Below are 18,499 nucleotides of genomic sequence, written 5' to 3' on the forward strand. Positions count from 1 at the left end.
ATGCAGGTGAGACGAGGTTATTAAGCACCATTTTAAATGAGCACATCTGGAAGGAGAGGGTCACCCAGCTCTGTCTTCGTACACCCTGAGCTGCTCCTGCCTCCAGCCAGCGGGACAGCTAAGCCTCCACAATCAGCTGTGTTTGGCCTTGGAGGGGAGCTTAAAGTATGGCATTGCATTGTGGGTCCAAAGAAGAGAAGAGAATTTGAATAATCCTCCCCTTTGGCAACGCCCTTTCCAGATCCTTAAATCTTTGAAGAGCATTGACTTGAGCGGTCGGGGCCAGCCAAGCGAGCCCACACCAGATTGCGCCGGGTGTTTGGATCCAGACAGCTCCCCCGCAGGGTCCCGGCCGTTGTGCAGCACCAAGGAGACCTAGCACACCGTCCAGTGGGTGGATGGGTGAGCGCAAACGCGTGCTCGGAACCTGTGGCAGATCTTCAGCAAATAGGAAATGGTGTAGAGGTTTTCCAAGAGCTAAACCGCTTTGGAGAAGGAATGGTGAACTTGGCTGGAAGAGCCCAGCAGCGACACCACTTCTGTGAGCTGAGCCAAGATCCCAGAAAGACAGGAGCGAGACGGCCCTTCGGGTCACCTGCAAAACCACTGCCCAAAGCCCAGTCCAGACCGTTCATGGTACACTACAGCTTTGCTTGTGACATTTCTCAGGCCGAATATCATACATTCAAACCACACTGTGCAGCTGCTGGTCTTACTGCTGTTTTCAGCTACGCCCGGCAGTCCGTAGCCAAATAACCTGTGCAGGTGTGTGTGCGTGCACGGGCATCTCGGCACGCACCTCCCTTAGAGCAACCGCACGATGCGAAATGTATAATAAAATAGGAAATAAACCTCCATAGAATAAATGAATTGCTCAAAGATGCCTCTCAGTGAATGATTTAACATACTAAACATAGCCCTGTTGCATTACTCATACCTCTCCTGACTAAGTATATTCGGCGCTGGCTGAACTAAATTAAAACTGAAGCCTTTAATGAGCGAAGTACCACGCTGGCTGTGATAGGGACCTTTCCCACATAAACAGATTTATCCCAGCTCGAGTGTGCAGCTTCCTAGCAGGTACCGGAGGTATTTTTTGATTAGGGCACATTACTTCTATGGGATTACATCTGCGTTTATACTCCTTTTTCACTGAGACAATTCCCTGCTGCTGCTCGCAGGGCAAACCTCTTGGCAGAGCCCGTGCCCTGCAGATTGCCCACCCCGGCGCGGCCGTGCCAGAGCACCGGGATCACATTCAGCCTTCGGGCTTTATTAATTGTTAAATGAAGGTACGGTAACACCTTCCGGATCCCCATAAATGCCTCCAGCCAGCACGCTCTGACAGCCTCCCCGTTTCTGCCTGACAGCTTAATGAGACATTGCTCTGCTCACGCCGACGTCTTTGGAGATCTCCTGAAACAATGCCCCGCGCTCCGCCGGGCGCAGCCCGACGCTCCCGATCAAAACTCCTGCGGGCGTCGTGCCGCTCACACCGCGACAGCCGCCGCCGCCCTTCAGCGCAGGAGACAGCTGAAAGGAGAATCCCTTTGTGGTTTCGCCGTGCTTTGTCTGTCAGCTCCCCCAGACAGGTTTTTCGTCGAGAGAAACCGGCGTCCGGGGGAGAGATAAGGAGACGAAGGTCGCACGAGCTGCAGGCTGTGCCGGTGCGGCGATGCGGTGGGCTTTGCTCTGCACCTCTGTGCTGCCTCCAGGAGCTGCCCCCTGCCTCTCTGCAGCCCTGTGGGTTGCAGGGTCTGGGCTGGCCGGGCTCGTAGCACCATTTCAGTGCACCTGGGTGTCCCCTTCAGGCTAAAGCTCCAGCTCAGGCTGCAAGAAAGTAGTCTTAGCGGGGCTGGCAATGTCAATTCTTGGCTGAACTGATTCCTGCTGTAATTCCCCCAAGACCCATTGTTTTTCTATCATTATAGCTGTATAATGAGTACCTGTGAACCACAAATAACACTACAGCCTTTTATTTCCCCGTTAACAGCATATATGTAGCCGTGGAAATATCAAGCAGAACCGGCAGTCCTCTCTGGTTTTTGTCTAGGAAATAATGGAAAGCTCCTAGGGTAGTGATCCAACCTGCAATAAGGAGTTCCAGCAGCGTGTACACCCAGGGAGAATATTGATGGCTTGATCTCATTTCAAGGGCTGTATTCTTGCACTTGGACACAGATAACAAAAAGGGTATGATCGATAGATGCTACAGGGGCTGGTTTGCAGGGCACTAATAGAGTATTCGCTACAAGTCTTCGGATCATGTTAACATGCATGCATGCTGATTGCTTTTGTTTATACAAGCAGCAAAAAGTAGGGAAAGGACTTGGAGTCTTTCTGCTTCTCATACTGCCTGACCCTAAACTGTCCGGACTGCATCTGCCGAGGGCAGACAGAACAGACAATAATCATGTTTCACTCTTGGCACAGGGTATTTTTGACATAATGGCAGCAGCCGACAATTTGCAACTCCATAAACGGAATGCACGATTCTAATTTATGTATGGAGCTAATGGATTGTTGCTCCTGTAATAAACTGCTCAGAGTGGGTAGGATTTATCAGCAAGTGGGTTGCCCTTTACACATTTTTATTTAATTTTGCTTTATTTCGTGAGGTGCCAAGTCAACAAATGATTAAATATGAGCAAATATTTCTCCACTGGAGTTTTATCAAGTTACCTAATCCAGTTAAGAGATGGAATGTAATTGCTTCTGAAAACAAAGCTTGTTTTCCACCAGGGTTCTCGATTGAAAAATAGAGGAAGAAAGGTTTTTCCTTTCTAAGTATAACAGAAGGCTACAAAGTATATTATCTCTGGAAAACAAATAGGAAACTTGTTGAGATAACGGAGGCTTTGGATGGGATCTCAGAGGCATTTACAGTGATGTACCACGCAGGCGTTTCCTTCCTTTAGCCATGTGGGAAGCTGCCCCTGCCTGCCGGTGCTCAGCAGCCTCCAGGGGCCTGGACGCTGGGGCATTCCTTCCCTTTGCCCCGTCCCCCTGAGCAGAGCAGGAGCAGCAGTCCCACCTGCAGCACAGCCCCGGTGCTGGGGCAGGATCTGGCTGGCACCGCCGCAGCTGGGGCACGTCCCGGCTCTGCGCCACGGAGCCACTGCGGAGCAGCAGCGCTTGAGAAGCCCGTTGCCTGCCCAGCTGCTCTCCTCCGCAGCTTTCCCCAGCAGAAGGGCAGCGATTACAACAAAACATTGCAGAAAACGCAGGGAAGGGGGCAGGGGACTGTCACAGGAGGGACACAAAGCACTCGAGAGTCTCTTGGCAGCACCGCGCAGTTCATTAAGCTGCTCTCAGGAGCACCGCGGACGTACTCTGTTTACGGTGGTGAGGGCAGAGGGCTAAAGTACTTGGCAGACTTGTGTGATTTAGGGCTTCAGGTTCATCATGTTGAATCACAAACCATGTTTGAGTTACCATCAGTCACTATAAATATTGGAGATGAGAGGGCTTGGAAAAACCTGGCGGCGAGAGCTCTCCGTCCCCGTCTGCTCTCCTCGGAGCAGCACTCCCAGCCTGGCGGGGGAAGCAGCACCTCACCCCACAGCTCCCAGTGCTGCTTCCCAGCAGGAATTTGGGGAATTAAACCTCCTGATGGTGGAAGACGAGGGCAACCCAGGCTCGGAGTGGCAGAGGGACGGTGCCTGGAGCCTGGCCGGGAGCCACAGCTCTGGGCTGCTCTGGGAGCGCAGCCTCAAAGGGCAGCTCTGCTCCCAGAGCTCAGAGAGCAGCTATACAAAGGGAAGGGTTTGTGCTCAGGATTACCTATGTCATATTTTCTGTTGTATTTAGTGTATTAATTAAACTCAATAAGCCCAGCTGAGCAGCCAGAGCCTCTGGCTCGCCAATGCTGCCATCTATAGCGGGCTCCGCAGCAATACAGAGCTCCTCGTCGGGCTGACCCGGAGCCAGGCAGCAGCACCCATGCAGGAGGCAGGGCAGAGATTTCTCAAAGGGCAGAGGCACTTGCAGAGCCCCTGGAGAGGTTCTTCCAGGGAGCAGAGGGAAGGAGCGACCCTGGGGCTTTGCTCCTTTCCCTCCGCAGCCTCCCCTGGTGCCTCTCCCAGCACTGAAGGCAGAGCTCTCCTTCAGTTCCCTGGCTCAGCCTGCCCCGTGCCAGCACCGAGACGTGCACAAGACTTGTGAGATGCCCCAAAAATGAGAGCTCAGCCCCCTGCAGAGCAGCTAAAGGACAAGGAAAAACCCATCCCCAGAAAGGAGCGCGCAGCTCTGCGGTCAGCGGGTTTTAGGGAAAGCAAGAGAAGGAGCAGGTGGAGCAAGGAGAGCAGCTGCGCTGGGGCAGGACAGAGCAGCATCAGCTGCCGCCCCGGATTTCGAGGAGATTAATGGGGTGGCAGCGGGCAGGCTGGGCTCAGCCGCCGTGCTGCTGGTGGGACAAGCCCAGGTGATGGCACGGGGCTGGCAGGCGCGGCGGCCAGGCAGAGCTTTGCAGGAGCGGGGCTGGGAGGTGGCCAGGTTGGGGACGTGCTGGCACAGCAGTGGAGGCAGGAGCATAGTCAGCCTTCTGTCTGTGGTTTGTACGCTGAAGGAGAGGGGAGGAAGCGGATTTCTGGAAAGAAAAAGAAGCGAATGGCAGGAAGAGAGACCTTGTGAAGCAATTTGTCCTTCACCAGTGCAGCCCCATGCCCTGCCCCCCCAGCAGGGCCAGCCAAGGGCTGACGTGCATGTGCCAGAGCTGGGTATCGACATCCAGATCTAAATGAAATGATTTTAAACATCCAAAATTCACACCAGCCTTCTTGTACCAACCTCAACCTGTGGCTGCTCCTCCTTCAAAGTCAAACTTGGTGTGTGTGCAGGCCTGTTTCTGGTTGTAATTTTAGCTACCAGACATCATGTGGTCGTCTCAGGTTTCCAGTACATGCAGAGCAGCCCATAAATATTGTAGCTTTTTTTATTTTTATTTTAATTCGATGCTGTCTTGCAAACTGAGCTATCTAATCCTTGGAACATCTGCTTGGAGCAGGCAGCAATCTCTTTAATGCCACTGTGCACTGAAGAAGTTCTCCTCTTCTCTGTGGGAGCCCCTGGAAGAATTTAACTGGTATAAGGCACCTCCCACAGCTCAAGCTAATGATCACAATACAAATGACATTTGCATGCTATGATATTCCTTTTGTGCAGAAGACAATCTGCACAATAACATCTATTCATCCCCTACAGCTTGTTTTCCCTCCGCCTGGAAATAATTTCCCAGCCCAGGTAACAGCCAGCAGCTGCCCACAAAGCCTGCGGACGCCCCGATCTCCCTCTGCCCCTCACGTTTCTTCCCTTGTAAAGGGAACGAGCGCTGGGGAACCTTCTGTGCTGGGTGTTCAATAAATTACAAGGATTTGGGGAAGATTTTGGGGTTTTAGGGATGTCTTTAAGGGGATACGTTGCCACAGCCACCGCGGCAGGGACCGGGCGCTCTCCTGTGCCTGTGTCCCCTGCTGCGGTCTGGCAGCGGTGGGCTGCCTGTGGTGGTGGGCAGCACGGTGCAGGATTGGTGCTGAGCAGGACTGGTGGGGAAGGGCAGCTGCTGGTGTGGCTGAGCCATCGGTACCAAAACCTGGGGAGCAAAGGCGAAGTAGCAGTGCCGCGTCCGAGTTCCCTGCTGCGATCCCAGGCGGCTCTAGGGGATGAAATCTCCTCAGGTTGTAGCTTGCTGCCTAATATTTTTTCCACCTGCAATTTACTTTATTTTAATTGATCGTACTCTCCTGTGGCGTAGCAGCTTATTGGAAAGGGAGGCGGTTCCAGATACAAAACGAAAAAACAGCCTTAATATTCACTCATTTGCCTTGCAGCTTTTCATAGCTCCACTGTCCCAATCCTTAATGACAGAAACCAATAATGTTTAAGCTGTTGAAGTCCAAGTGACACAAAATCAATGGCACAATATTGGAATTCTGAAAGACTTTGTTAAATATTTTGTTTCTTATTGTTTGCTCACTGAAAATCCAGACAGTCCCGCCAGAGCAAGAGCAAGTTAATGAATTAAAAGCTCCCGGCAGCAGTTTAATAATAGCATTAACACTGTAAAATGCATCATTAGGTCAGTGTCTGTCAGTATTACAAGGCATTGGGGAGACGAGCAGAAAGGCAGAAAGTCAGGCTGCTTATTAGAACCAGGTTTAGGAAAAAAAAGTTCCTTTCGAAGGGCTGCATTTATTCACCACCCTGCCTGCACCACGATGCTGCTGCGCTCCCCCCACCACCAGCACCCTGGGGGCTCCGCAGCTTCCCCCTGAGCCCCCCACGAGCCTTCTGATCAGCTGGAAGGAAAGCTAGCTTCACTGTTACAGAAAGAATAACTCTGTGGAAATTCACGTTCAGGTGGGGAGCAACGCCAAGAGGTGAAATCCTGCTCGGTGCTGCCCGGTGTTCTGCACCCAGCTCTCCTCTGCAGCGCGTTCAGGCTTCGGGGGATGGATCCCCTCCGGCTGCACTGGAGGTGATGGTGCTGCAAAAGGGTTTTCTTTGTCCTGCAGGAACAAGTTCTGCTATCTCCCCTTGGAAAATGATTTACCCTACAGAGATAAAAATCAGGGGAGCGCCAGCTTGGTTTGGATTTGTACTCGGCCGCGCAGGGGCTGGAAGAGCTGCAGGTCAGGAAGAAGGGAAATGGCAAGGAATGAAGTGAATGTAGAGATGGGGGGAAAATGGGGAGAAAAAGGAGCTGTCTCTGTTGTGAGGCCGTACCGGGGGAGCAGCCTGCAAGCTCGGGGATCTTTGCAAAGCCCTGGTCGTCTCAATAGGAAACGGGCTTTCCAGCAGCTGCAGCGTGAGCCTGGTTCCGTGCAGAACTGCCAGCTCCGGCTGCCCTCCTCCCCCCGAAGGAAACAGCAGGAGAAAAAAGGGGATTTGACATCCCTGGGGGCCCTACAGAAAGGGCACGGGGGAGCTGTGACTCCCCCACACGCTCCTTTACCTGTTCCCTTTATATTTATGGGCTGTGCTTCATCAGGAGTTAAGGACACGCACAGTTTGGGGATGTTAATGCATGTAATGAGTAATCGCTTGTGACAGAGGAGTTATGAAATATTGTGTTAAATAAGCTTGACTGAGCCAGGCGATGGATCTGCACGGGGTGAGCCCATTCCTGTGGGCAGCAAGCACTGCACCCAGGCGGAGACCTCCGGCCGCTGTCAGTGTGTCTGTCCCGGAGCCTTGGCCGTCCTGGGGACATCTCACCTCCCGCAGGACTTACGGGGAGAGCTGGGCTGCAGTGTGGTAGGAGCAGGATGGGTCCCGAGTCACACCTGCCTTCCCAGCACCCCTTATGTTTTCACACACATCCACATCTTATTTTACAGAAGGGACATTAAGCCTGAATTCAGTAACAGTCCTGTAATTGTGCAAATCTCTGTGACCTCATAATAGTAGCAAGACCGGAAATCTTTCTCTTCCTTTTGTTTACTAAAGAAAAGCATGGAAATGCAAGGGAAGGAGCTTACAAATAGCAGTGGTTTCTCAGAGTCAGGACAGACCTTTGGAAGAGAGAGACCTGAAACACCTCTCCCGCCTGCCATTGCTGGGTTCAGACAAAACAGCCAGCAAGACAGGTTTTAACGGGGCTTACAACGAGGAAGACCAGAAGGGAGGAAAATGGAGAAGGTGAATTAAAAATGCTTCCAGAGCTGAGACGCGAGACGAGATGAATAGGGATCATCGTTTCTTCTCCAGGGAGGTGCTGCCGCAGTGCTGCTCACCTGGCGAAGGCAGAGGTAAAATTAATGCTGGTCGTGGGCACGTTAACGCCGCTCACTCCTGCCCCGTCTGTCTCCTGCTGCCTGCTAGGGGCAGCCTGGCAGCCTGCGCCTTTGTCCTTTGCTCCTTCTCCCTCCCTGGGGCTTTCCCTGCTCTCAGACCCCACCAGAAGCTGCAGGGCTCCTTTCTCTGCCCGCGTCCTTCTGCCGAGAGTCCTCCATGTGACATTTCAGGAAGTCTGGGAGCTGTGAAATCTCAGCATCGGGAGCTCAATCCATTAGCATCCTGACAAGCTTTTCAGAGATTTACAGTGGGTTTTACCACCTGCTGGAGGTGCAGCCACATATATCCATCCCTAACTCATTCTTGGACCAGGATTTACGGCTGCTGTCAGCCCGTGCTGTCACTCAGTGCCCATCTGAGGCAGGCAGGTGGGGAAAGGTCACTTTTTAGAGCCATAAATGCTAAAGCTGTGACCGAGCCTCCTGCTCAGAGGCCACATCCCAGCAGGACTGTGAGCGCTCTGCATGGCTCTTGGCCACCAGTGCTGCATTAACCTCCATCCCCGGAGCACTGACTGTCACCAGCAGCGTCGCTGGGGGGAGAGGTAGCTCCCTGTGACCCGTGAGAGGTCCCCAGAAGCTCAGGGGATTTGGGTCATGGCTCACTTCTCCCTCCGGCTCCCCACAGCACTGACGGTTTGAGCCCTGGTGGTTTGGATCACCTGAAAACACGGCCGTGCCACCAGGCCATCGGCAGGAGGAGGGTTGGTGGCACAGGGCTGGGGACCCGCGCGTGTCCCCCCGCCAGCCACAGGCTGTCCCCGACCTCTCCCATGGTGACATGGTCCCAGTTCAGCCAGCCCTCGGGTGGCAAGTGGAACCTCCTGAGATTTGGGGTCCAGAATCCCTGCCAGCTTCCCGTTGTCTACAATTTATCATCTTTCCCAAATATTATTACACCATCGGAACAGACCTGCTCTTCACAGACCCTTCCGTGCCGAGCAGCTCTCCCTGTTAGCACATTTCCCTGCTGCTCAGTGGAAATCCCATCTCCTAATTTCGCTCCCTTACTCCTTCAGATAGATTTCGTCCCCTCCTTCGTGCCCACTCCTTTCCAGGATCTGCCAGGATGCATTGTGTCCTCCCTTTCCTTACTGCTCTTTTTTTTTTTGGATGCTAAAACGGAACACGCTTACCAAAAAATAAACCTTTTGGTAACTTGCAAGAACAGCAATTGAACATGAGTAGGAGTTTATAAAGGGAAAGAAAGAAAAGATGAATTTCCTCCTTCTGTTTTACACTGTGGCATTTAATATATGGCAGCAATTATTCCTGTTGCCTCTAGAGTATATGAGCAGTAGTAAACAACCCTTCCATGTACACAGTGTACTGAACTTGCACTACGAGGGAGCTGGAGTGACTTTGTAAACTCGGGGGCCAGAGAAATTCTCCCTAAGCAGACATAAAATCACAGCCCTCGGGAGCAGCAGGAGAGGGGCTCGACGAGCACAGGCGCTGAGGCTTTTTCCCCTGCTGGCACCAAACGGAGCTGCTCCAGGTGAGCCGCAGCAGCGGCGATTTGGACACAAAAAGCAGAGCCCTGCAAAGCAACAGCCGGAGCGTGCCCGCTGCCTGGGAGCTTGCTGCTGGGGTGTCCCCACATGCTGCACGGACACGGTCACCCCACTCCTGCCTGCAGAAGGAAACCACCCGTCACAGCACGCTGCCCTGCCCTTATTCCTACCTACAGTTAAGCCACGTTTTCAAAAAGCACGGAAGCCGCACAGTCAGATATTAGATGGGTATATTTATCTCTGCGTGTGGGCAGCTATTAGCACAGCCTTTATATTACTGTAATTCCCAGGTGCGTGAAGCCTGAGGGAAGGGGGGGGAAGAAGAGGCCGGGACTGGTGCTCTCTCCGCTGCTGGAGGAGCCCTGCAGAAGCTCGGTCCTTGCCGGAGCCCAGAGGAAGACCCCTGCGTGCACCCGCTGGAGCTGTGTCTCTGTGAGCAGCCCATGAATTTGCAGTGGGGCTTTTGCGGGAGCAGTGTGATCACACGAGTGGAGTCCCTGATTTCAGGGACCTCACAGGCCACAAAGAACTTCCCAGGGAGGTCGGCAGCCCCTGGCCCCACACACTTCCCCACGACCCTGCAGTGCAGCACTTTGACTGTTTCCTCTATCCTTTCGTCTTTCACGCCTCTCCTTGAAACCAAGCACCCCCCGTGTCAGTGCGGTGTCCCTGACTCGGGGACTGTCAGAAGCTGTGACAGCTCCAGCCCGCAGAGAGGATGGTTTCCTGCACATCTCCTGGACACAGACGATTCGTGATGTTGCTTCTTGCTTCCCCAGCAGCGTGAGGCTCAGTGGAGCTGATGGAAAGTGCCTGTGGTGTCAGCTGGTTTGGATCAGGCCGGTTCAGAAAACAGCCGGTGTCCTTAGGGCACTCCTTTTGGAAACAGGCTTCTGCCGCTGAAATGCCCAGAAAAAACAAGCAGGGGGGGCAGGAAGGACACAGCCTCGCTCACCTTCCTGGGAAAAGGCTGGGTCTGCTGAGCCAAGGTCCCCCAACGAGCCTGAACCCAAATGTCCCCGGTGCTATGCACACCTTGCCGCCTGCAGCCCAGCTGAGGTGCCGTGCCCACGTCCGTGCCCATGTCGCTGAAGGACAGATGGGTTTTATTTCAGCCTGGCGACCTCTTCCCTGCTCTAAGGGGACATTTTCCCCTCCAGCTCCTCTGCCTCCAGCTCTCTGCTCAGCACAAGGAGGTGGCGCGATGCCCTGGTGCTGCCTGGGCTCCTTAGGGACCCCCCGTCACCCTCCATCAGCCACCGGCAGAGGGAAGCGCTGAAATTAAGCACCTTGTGTATAATTCATTCCACCCTGAAAAACCGCTCGTAGGCAAACATCTGTGGCGGGGGCCGGCTGTGTGGTGCCGAGGGGAGCTGTGGGCAAGTGCCCGAGGAGCAGAACTGCTCCTGCATGGCCAGGCCTGTGAGCAGGCAGAGCACCAGCGAGGTGGGCAGGGGGGGCCTGGAGAAGAGGTGGCACTGGGCAGGGACATCCAGCACCCATGGGCACCCTCCTGTCCTGCCTGGGCGGTGTGGAAGCAGCGTGGTGCTGGCAAACAGGGCAGGAGCAGAGCGAAAATCCCTGTTGGGAAGTGGGGATGCGAGGCTGGGAGACGTCGGAGAAGCCTCAAGGCACCACAGGGCGCTGCAGACCGGGCACCCAGCGCTCCGAGCTGCCCTCAAACACTTCCAGCCAGCTCGTCCCAGTCCACATTTTGGCACGGAAAGTCGTGGCCAGACAGACAGGGTGTGCTGGAGGCTCGGTGCTGTACTTGCTGTCTGGCTCCCAGCACACGTGAATAATAAATGAAGCTCCTTTCCCTGCCGTCCTGAGCAACAGACATCGGTGCTGTTGTGGAAGGCAAGCTGGTATTTCTAAATGGGGTAATTCAGAAAGAAATAGGTTTCCTGATGTCCAATTCAGTGCCATGTTGACAGGACCATGCCTTTCCTGGTCGTGGGGAGGCTCAGGGGACGGAGGCTTTAGCAGACGTTTGCTGGGGAAGGAGGAAGGGCAGGGTGAGGAGGAGGAGGCAAGGGGTGAACTGGTGAGGCAGGGTCCCAAACACTGGGCTTTCCTGAGCCCCCACGTCCAGAGCAAAAAGGCAGCACTGTCCGACTTCTGCTGAGTAATTCTGCTCCATTCACAGCCTTGAGGAAATATCCTACAGAGCATAATGACAGTGGTGAAATCGGTGGGTCTGAATAGAAGTGTAAAAGCCTGTAGCAATCTCTCTTAAAACTGCCGAATTCGAGAGAGCGTGGCATCCTTTTTGTAAGTTTTATCATTCAAATGTGTTCTCCGAATTGTCATTTCTCACCCGTTCCAGCGGAGGTTTCACCCACTCAGCCTCCCGGCTCCAAAACGTAGCTCCGAGCTGGGTTTTGGTGCTGCAGCCCAGCAGGAGAGCTCCGCGCAGGGCGCCCAGCTGAGCGCTGGGGGAATCGCGGTGGAGCTGTCCAGGGGCTGCCTGAGCTGTGTCGCCCTGCGCTGGGTGGGTGGGAGCCACAGGGTCACAGGGGAGCATTTAAAAGCTTCTAAAGCTGCAATTTAAATAAACTTCACCCTGGCAAGCCCCTCCATGCTGGCCAGCATCACTTTATTTTCAGATCCGTGCCCTCACAGCAGAGCAGCCCTTCCGCTGGCATCCCGGTGGATCTTCCTCCCTGCCCTCCTCTCCCCTCACTTCTCACACTGCTCTTGTTTTCTCCCCACTGCTCTTTTGTCAGCTGCTTTGCACAGCGGATCTGTGCCTGATTTGCTGCTCCCCGTTCCCCACTTGCGGTCGTGCCAGCTCCCCGGTTGGCGTGCAGTGCCGCTGCAGCCCCAGACAAGTGAACACGGGCAGGAGGAAACGCACCCACCAGGATTTGTGTCTGCATGGATTTAATGTCAGCCTCCCATGCACGTAAACATCTGCTTTACTGTAAGAACCGGGATCTCGCAGCGCCTGGATGTGTCTCCAGAGCCAGGCAGGATGCCGGCCCCAGAGACCCCAGCACCTCAGGGCCGTTGTGCTTCCCATGCCCATTGCTCAGCAGCTCCCCTGTTTCTTGTGGGCGGAGGGGAGCTGAGGTTTGGGGCTCCTGCAGCCCTGCTCCTGCTCTGGCTGGTCCCAGGGCATCCCAGCGCTGCAGGGAGGAGGAAATGCGAGACCCGTTTGTGCTCCTTTCCCTCTAATCTCAGCCACTTCTGTGTTAGGTGCGGCAGTGATAGGTGAAAAACGCTGGTGGAAGCGTGATTTGTTCGCTGATGTTGTCCTTATAATGCACATGGGAAAATTAACTTAAAGCCCGGGTTATGAAGAGAGCTAATTAGTTAATCCATGTAAAGTGCTTTAAGACTCTCGGATGACAGGAAAGAATAGCTAATGGTGGGGCTCAGACAGGGCTCTGTTGATGCAAAGTGAATTTCAGACAAGAAATCCTTACTGTACAGAATGGAATTACATTCGAGGGTTTGTCTAAAAGAAAAACCTCAGAATTGATCACATCCCAGTGAATAAAGGCAGTCCATCAGTTCAAGGGCATCTTACACGTATATCCGTGCCCACTAATTATTCTTGAAACCAGCCTTCCTGGCACATTCCCAGAGTCAATGCATCGAGGACCTCTGTGTCAACATTAGCTTTGTAGCAGACGGATAATTGGTGGTAAGTACCCAGAGCTGGACTGTGCTGGACAACATAATGGCAAATATTAAATTCTTCCAACAAAATAGCTCTTTGCAGGCGTGTTCAAGCAAAACAGGCTTGAGAGACAATGCCACTGTGAGGCGAAATAATTACAGAGCAATTAGAGGAGTGAACTTCACGAACTCACCTGCACAGCACCTATTTGCTGCTCTGCAATCGTCTCTGTCAAAGCTTCAAACATCTCCTTTGTTCCCAGCAGCAGTCGCTGGCTGGGTGACTGTAAATAACAATACTCTACAGATGCGCAGCCAGGAGAAATTGGGGAAGATGTCTCAAAGCATTTGCCAGATACCCCTGCAGGCTGATTTTGGGTTGAATCCCATACTCTTTGGGGCAATTGTTACGTGCATGGGCTGCCCGAGGAGAGGTGAGCCACCCACTTTGACACCCAGCCCGTATTCCCATCCCACAAAGCGCAATGGTGTGGAGAGCATCCCAACGAGGGGCTGCATCTCTCCGAGGAGCGGAGCTGAACCCCATCAGGAGCAGCCCCCGGTGCTTTGCATCCCCAGGGACCACGCGGGCTCCGTGCTCCCTGTGCCGATTCCCCCGGTCCCGGTCCCGGTGGGCGCCGAGGGGCCGCGGCACGCCGTGCCGACACGCCAGCTCACAGTGCTCCCTGAGTGGCACGCGCGGGAAGTAAAGGTGACAGTGATGCGGATGGCTGGAATTGCTCTGGCGGCTCTGTCTAGCAAGCGGTATAAATTGGATTACTACGTGGTGAAGTTTTCTGCGAGGGGAGCTTTGCCATTTGAGTGGCATTTCCATATTCTGTCAAGCAACCCGCATGCCCATAAAATCTGATAAGTTTTCTCGGTCATCACTTTGTGTATTTTTATGAGTCTATTAAAATGTGATTTACATTTTTTCAATTCCCTACCCCCCCCTCCCCTTTTCCCTTTAATATGCCCAAGGGATGGGGGAATTAGATTGGAGGGAGCCCAGGACCATATGGCCAATTGGATTAGGATCTCCTAAACGTTCAGCAGAAAGTAATAGGGGCTCTAAACCCGTATCCCAAATTCCGGATGCTTCTCTCGTCTGAATTGCCAAAGAGCTCCATCTTTTAAGGCTGTTGCGGAGGCTGAAGCCAGCGGCACGGTGATGAGGGCGCCCGAGGTTCACCCTGCAAGCCAGAGCCGACCCCAAGGATCCTGAACTGCTCTGAACGTCAGGGGATGGAGCTGGGACAGCCGTGGAGGACTCTGCTGTCTGCACCCCGCCGCCTCTGAAAGTAGTCACCAGTTAGCCTTGTGTCCGAGTATTTTCAGTGAAAATAATAGTTTATTTTTGAGACAGTAGAAGCGTAAGCAATACCTCCTGCTTTTCAGCTTGCAGAGGGCAAATGCTGAAGTGTTCGTGGGACATAAGCATAATGGAGCTGCGAGGGCTGCCAGATGAAAATCTGTTTTTATATTTGAAAGAATATTTGTAGAAATCCCGTTCATTGACGTTTGCTCAATTCTGGTAACACCGGGTTGCTGCCAGGTTCAAGGACAGATGAGAAGCGGGCCGCCGAGCAGCCTCTGTAATTCTCTTTTCTCTAAAGAGGCAGAGGGAGATTAATAGAAAAAGTGGCAGCAGGAGGGTTTGCTAAGAGAAATAATCATTTTCAAATCAAGGAGGCATGCTATCTTGATAGCGAGCAAATGCAGGAGCAAAAGGACTCCCGAGCCTGCCCCTCATTACCGAAGAAGGGAATTAAAGCAATTGCACTGCACACAGCTGAAACTTGGCTTTCTTCCTCCCTCCGCCACCCTCCTCCTCCCCAAGCCCCCCCGAGGCCTCCCCCTGCCCAGCTCCAGGAGCCGTTGTGCAGCGCCCATGTCGCAGCTCGGTTGTTCCTTGCCCACACCGGGCGACCTGTAGCGTTTGGTCCGGCGTTTCATTGCGTGCGGCGGGCGTGCGGAGCGCGGGCTGATGCTGCCATCTACGGAGAGCGAGTCCCGGCGGCGGCGGCGGGCAGGGACAGCAGCGACCGGGGACGGTGCAGCAGGGACAAGCAGCAGCGTGAGCCCTGCACCGCAGCCGGAGCAGCGGCTGCATGCGAGCACCGAGCAGCCAGTGCCAGAGGAACATCTCCCCGCCCCAGATCTCCTCTGGGCACCTGCAGGAGGTGCCCAAAGCTGCTCCAGCCCCAAGCATCATCGCCACGTGCAGGGTCACGTCTGCTGGTACCCATGCATGCAGGGGTCCAAGGCAGGGAGAAGAAGGGCAGGATGGTGACGGCTGCCAAATTGCTGGCTCGAGGGTCCCGGATCCCCCCTTTGGGGCGCTGCACAGCACCAGTGCTGGGTTTGCACCCGCTTCTACCATCCCTTGGTGCTGCAGAGGTGCTAAAGTGCTCTGGGCTTTGCTGCTGGCAGCTGCCAGAACTCACAGCACACTCGGGGCTGGGACGCAGGGGACAGCAGGATGGGGCTGCGGCACCAGACCCGCGTCCCGTGCAGCCATCGGGCAGCAAGGGGGAAATTGCACAACGAGGCGTTTTCCTGCCCTCGTGGGCTGTCCCACGGCTGAGCTCTGAGAGCTGCCTTCTTGTTCTCTTCATGGAGAAGGGGCCAATTTGCACTGATTAACAGGAAAAAACGAACTGGTTTCACTTTCCAGCACGGTTTGCATAACACACGACTGCAGTTTGTTTGTTTTCGTTCTCAAATAGCCTTGGTATCTCTTGACAGCTTTCTGCTTGTAAACAGTTGGGTATCACATTCCCCCTGTGGAAAACAGGGTCAACAAAAACCTGAAATCCCACCTTTTTTCCCCCCTTTTTTTGCAGCTGTGCTGCAATTTCAATTAACATACACCTTGTTTTGCCCACAGGGAATGGCAGCAAGACGATGAGGAGTAGGGAAAATGTGGCAGGTAATGAAAGACACGTACTCACTTCTGCTACAGCAGATAGCGCAAGTGCCCATTAAATGCTAAAATTAATTGTTTAAATTGTTCTGAACAGCATTTACCAAAATCGCCTTGTCAGTGCAGCTGGGCATTTGGTTTCAAAAGCTTTCCTGGTGTTATCTCCATCTTAACATTTCAGCAGCAAGCTTCTTCACGACAAACTAATTTGTTCTACACACATTTATTTTCTCCCAGCACGACACTTATAAAAATACGTGGCAAAAATGCAGACCGTTTTGTTCTCTTGTTTTTCTGCTGTTCCACAGACAGATCGCTTTGGTGCCCGCTGGCATCCCCCGCAGAGGAGCGTCCCAGGGGGGCTCACACTGGTGCTGCAAACGGCCAAACCCATGGGTCCCAACCAGCCTGGTGCAGCCGCCCTGGAGTTTTTTAACACCAGCAGGACGCACCCAGCAGGTGAGGAGGGAGCTCCCAGTGCTCCCAGCACGCCCAGTGCCCCCAGCCCTGCACGGCCCCAGTGCTGCTCGGCCGAGCTCCTCTCCGGTCCTGCTCGGGGCTGCTGTGGGAAGCATCGGGTGGCAGCAGCTGTAAAATAATAATACATTTAATAATAATATTAACGTGCTGATAATAGATATATATATCATATATATTATATATATATAGTATTTATAAGGGTGCTGCTCATTCTCACTGCTTTGCCATAGCCATCGTGCCTGGGTGTCAGCAGCGGTGACACGAGCTGTTAGGGCGAGCACGTCGGGCGTCGCAGGGCTGGCACCTCCCTGTGCACGGCTCTGCATCAGCTCACCCCTGTGGGTTTTCCTCCCTGCTTTTTAATTAACCCCTGCAATCAGCACGCCCTCCCCCAGATCGTCCCAGCAACTTTATGGACGTTGTTGGCACCGCACGTGTTGGTCTGCAAGGGTCTGGAGCCGGCTCCGACCCCGGCTCTACGGGGTTTGGGAGGGCGCAGCCCCAGCACCACGGGCTGGCACCACATGGCTTTTCTTTCTTCACCTTCTCTTGAATGGTCTGGCTCTGGAAAGAGACCCCTGAACCACGAATCCCTCTGAGGAACGGATTCTTTTCAGGAAGCCTCCCGTCCGAGGAGGTTGCGCCGCGCTCCCCTGGGTGCGGGCAGCTCACGCCAGCCGCTATTTACCAACAGCGCGAGCGCAGCCATCCCGGGGTGAAACACGAAATCACTTATGTAGCTATGAATATTGTATGCCTGCTTAGAAATTAAAATGAATTTTGAGTCGTGTAGCATTTATGTGCACTCCTAATTTATATTTGAACAGGAGAGGAACTATTTTCTGTCTCAAAATTCGAGCTTAATTTTTATCTCTATTATCTTTAGAGCTCAGTGAATAATTAATTCTTTTTCTTGCAAATTTTCACTGGGTTTGAGGCAACATTATTTCAACCAAGGCAGGGGCATTGCTGTTGTTGTTGGCTTTGCAGGAGGCAATGCCAGCCCCTGACCAACACAGAGTCCCAGCGGTGCCACGAAGCGACGCAGCTCTGGGCACAGCGCTCGTCAGGCACGCAGAGCAGCTTCTGCTGTGGGGTTATTTCATCCTGAAGGATTTTCCTGCCTACCCCAGCCCCTGGGCAGCGGTTTCCATTCTAATTGCATACCAGGACTTAAGCAGATGCTAATTCAGTCCTATTTTTCATGCTGATACATGCACAAAGAAATTTTCTACCACTGCTCAGGCAGAAAGATTTGAGGCCGTTAATTGAAAATTAATCAGTAAAGTATGTATGCGATACCCACGCAGGCATACAGGCCAAATGGATGTGGGCTCGATGAGAAGGAGAAATTGTGCTTGTCTCTTTTTATAGCCTTGAGCACGTTCGGTGGCAGGGTGTAATTCCTAACAAGGCACAAGCACTGACGGCGCAGCCCCAGCGCACGCCGGCTGCCAGCATCCTCACCCTGGCTGCTTGCAGAGTCCTGGCCCCACAGAGGTTTGGGGGTTTTGTCAATACAGAAGTTTTATTTTAGATGCAAACCAGGGTTAAATTAACCTGCAGGAAAAAGAGGGTGAGGAAGGCAGGGATTCAGCCCGGGAGCAGGCCGGTGGCACACCGGAGATCTGGGGTCTGCAAGCAGGGAGGGAGAGGAGGAGGCTTCTCCCTGGGAGGAAGAGCAGATCCCTGTGCTGGGGTGCTGTGAGGGAAGGAGCAGGTCCTGCTGCATACGTAAGCAGGACCTATAGGGTCCACAAAGATGAAGGACACGTACGCATGGGGGACAGGTCGGAGAACAGACTCGTTCCCGGCAACGCTGAGTGCGCAGCTCACCCCGGCAGAAAAGCCAGGGCTTCCCTGCATGGAAAATAGCAGGGAGAAAAAGAAAAAGGGTCAACACAGAGGGCTGATGGAGGGGCTCACGGCTCACTCAGCAAGGGTTAAACATGTTAAAATGTTAAACTGTTTCTGCCCCTTGCATCCCCAAAACTCAGCAGTGCCAGGCTGCCGGGGGCACCGCCAGCCTCACGGCCCCGCTCCTGCGCCCCTGGAGGTGCTTTGGGGGCACTCACAGACGGGAGTGGGAATGGGGAGAGCACTTCAGGAGATTAAATTTCCACGGGCGTTACGGCCAAAGGGTTTTGTTTGCCTGGCAG

The 18,499-nt window shown here is 53.7% G+C and overlaps 1 protein-coding gene across 14 annotated transcripts in view; it reads left to right on the top strand.

Moving 5' to 3' along the window:
• LOC310886168 (uncharacterized protein) overlaps window positions 1-18,499 on the top strand; it is a 66,067-nt gene that overhangs the window by 38,161 nt on the left and 9,407 nt on the right. For 4 of the 14 annotated variants that reach the window (XR_014575203.1, XR_014575213.1, XR_014575214.1 and 1 more), the window contains one exon: window positions 7-9,945. The exons of 2 other annotated variants lie outside the window; for them this stretch is intronic. Coding sequence is in view for 4 of the 12 variants with exons in the window: in XM_083810390.1 (XP_083666516.1) it covers window positions 16,169-16,319; window positions 16,571-16,599 (180 nt within the window). In the remaining 8 variants the exon portion in view is untranslated. 8 more of the 14 variants (XM_083810387.1, XM_083810389.1, XM_083810388.1 and 5 more) reach the window with 6 other exon arrangements.

The sequence above is a fragment of the Anser anser genome (assembly GCF_964211835.1).
Source record: "Anser anser genome assembly, chromosome: 24".
NCBI lineage: Eukaryota > Metazoa > Chordata > Aves > Anseriformes > Anatidae > Anser > Anser anser.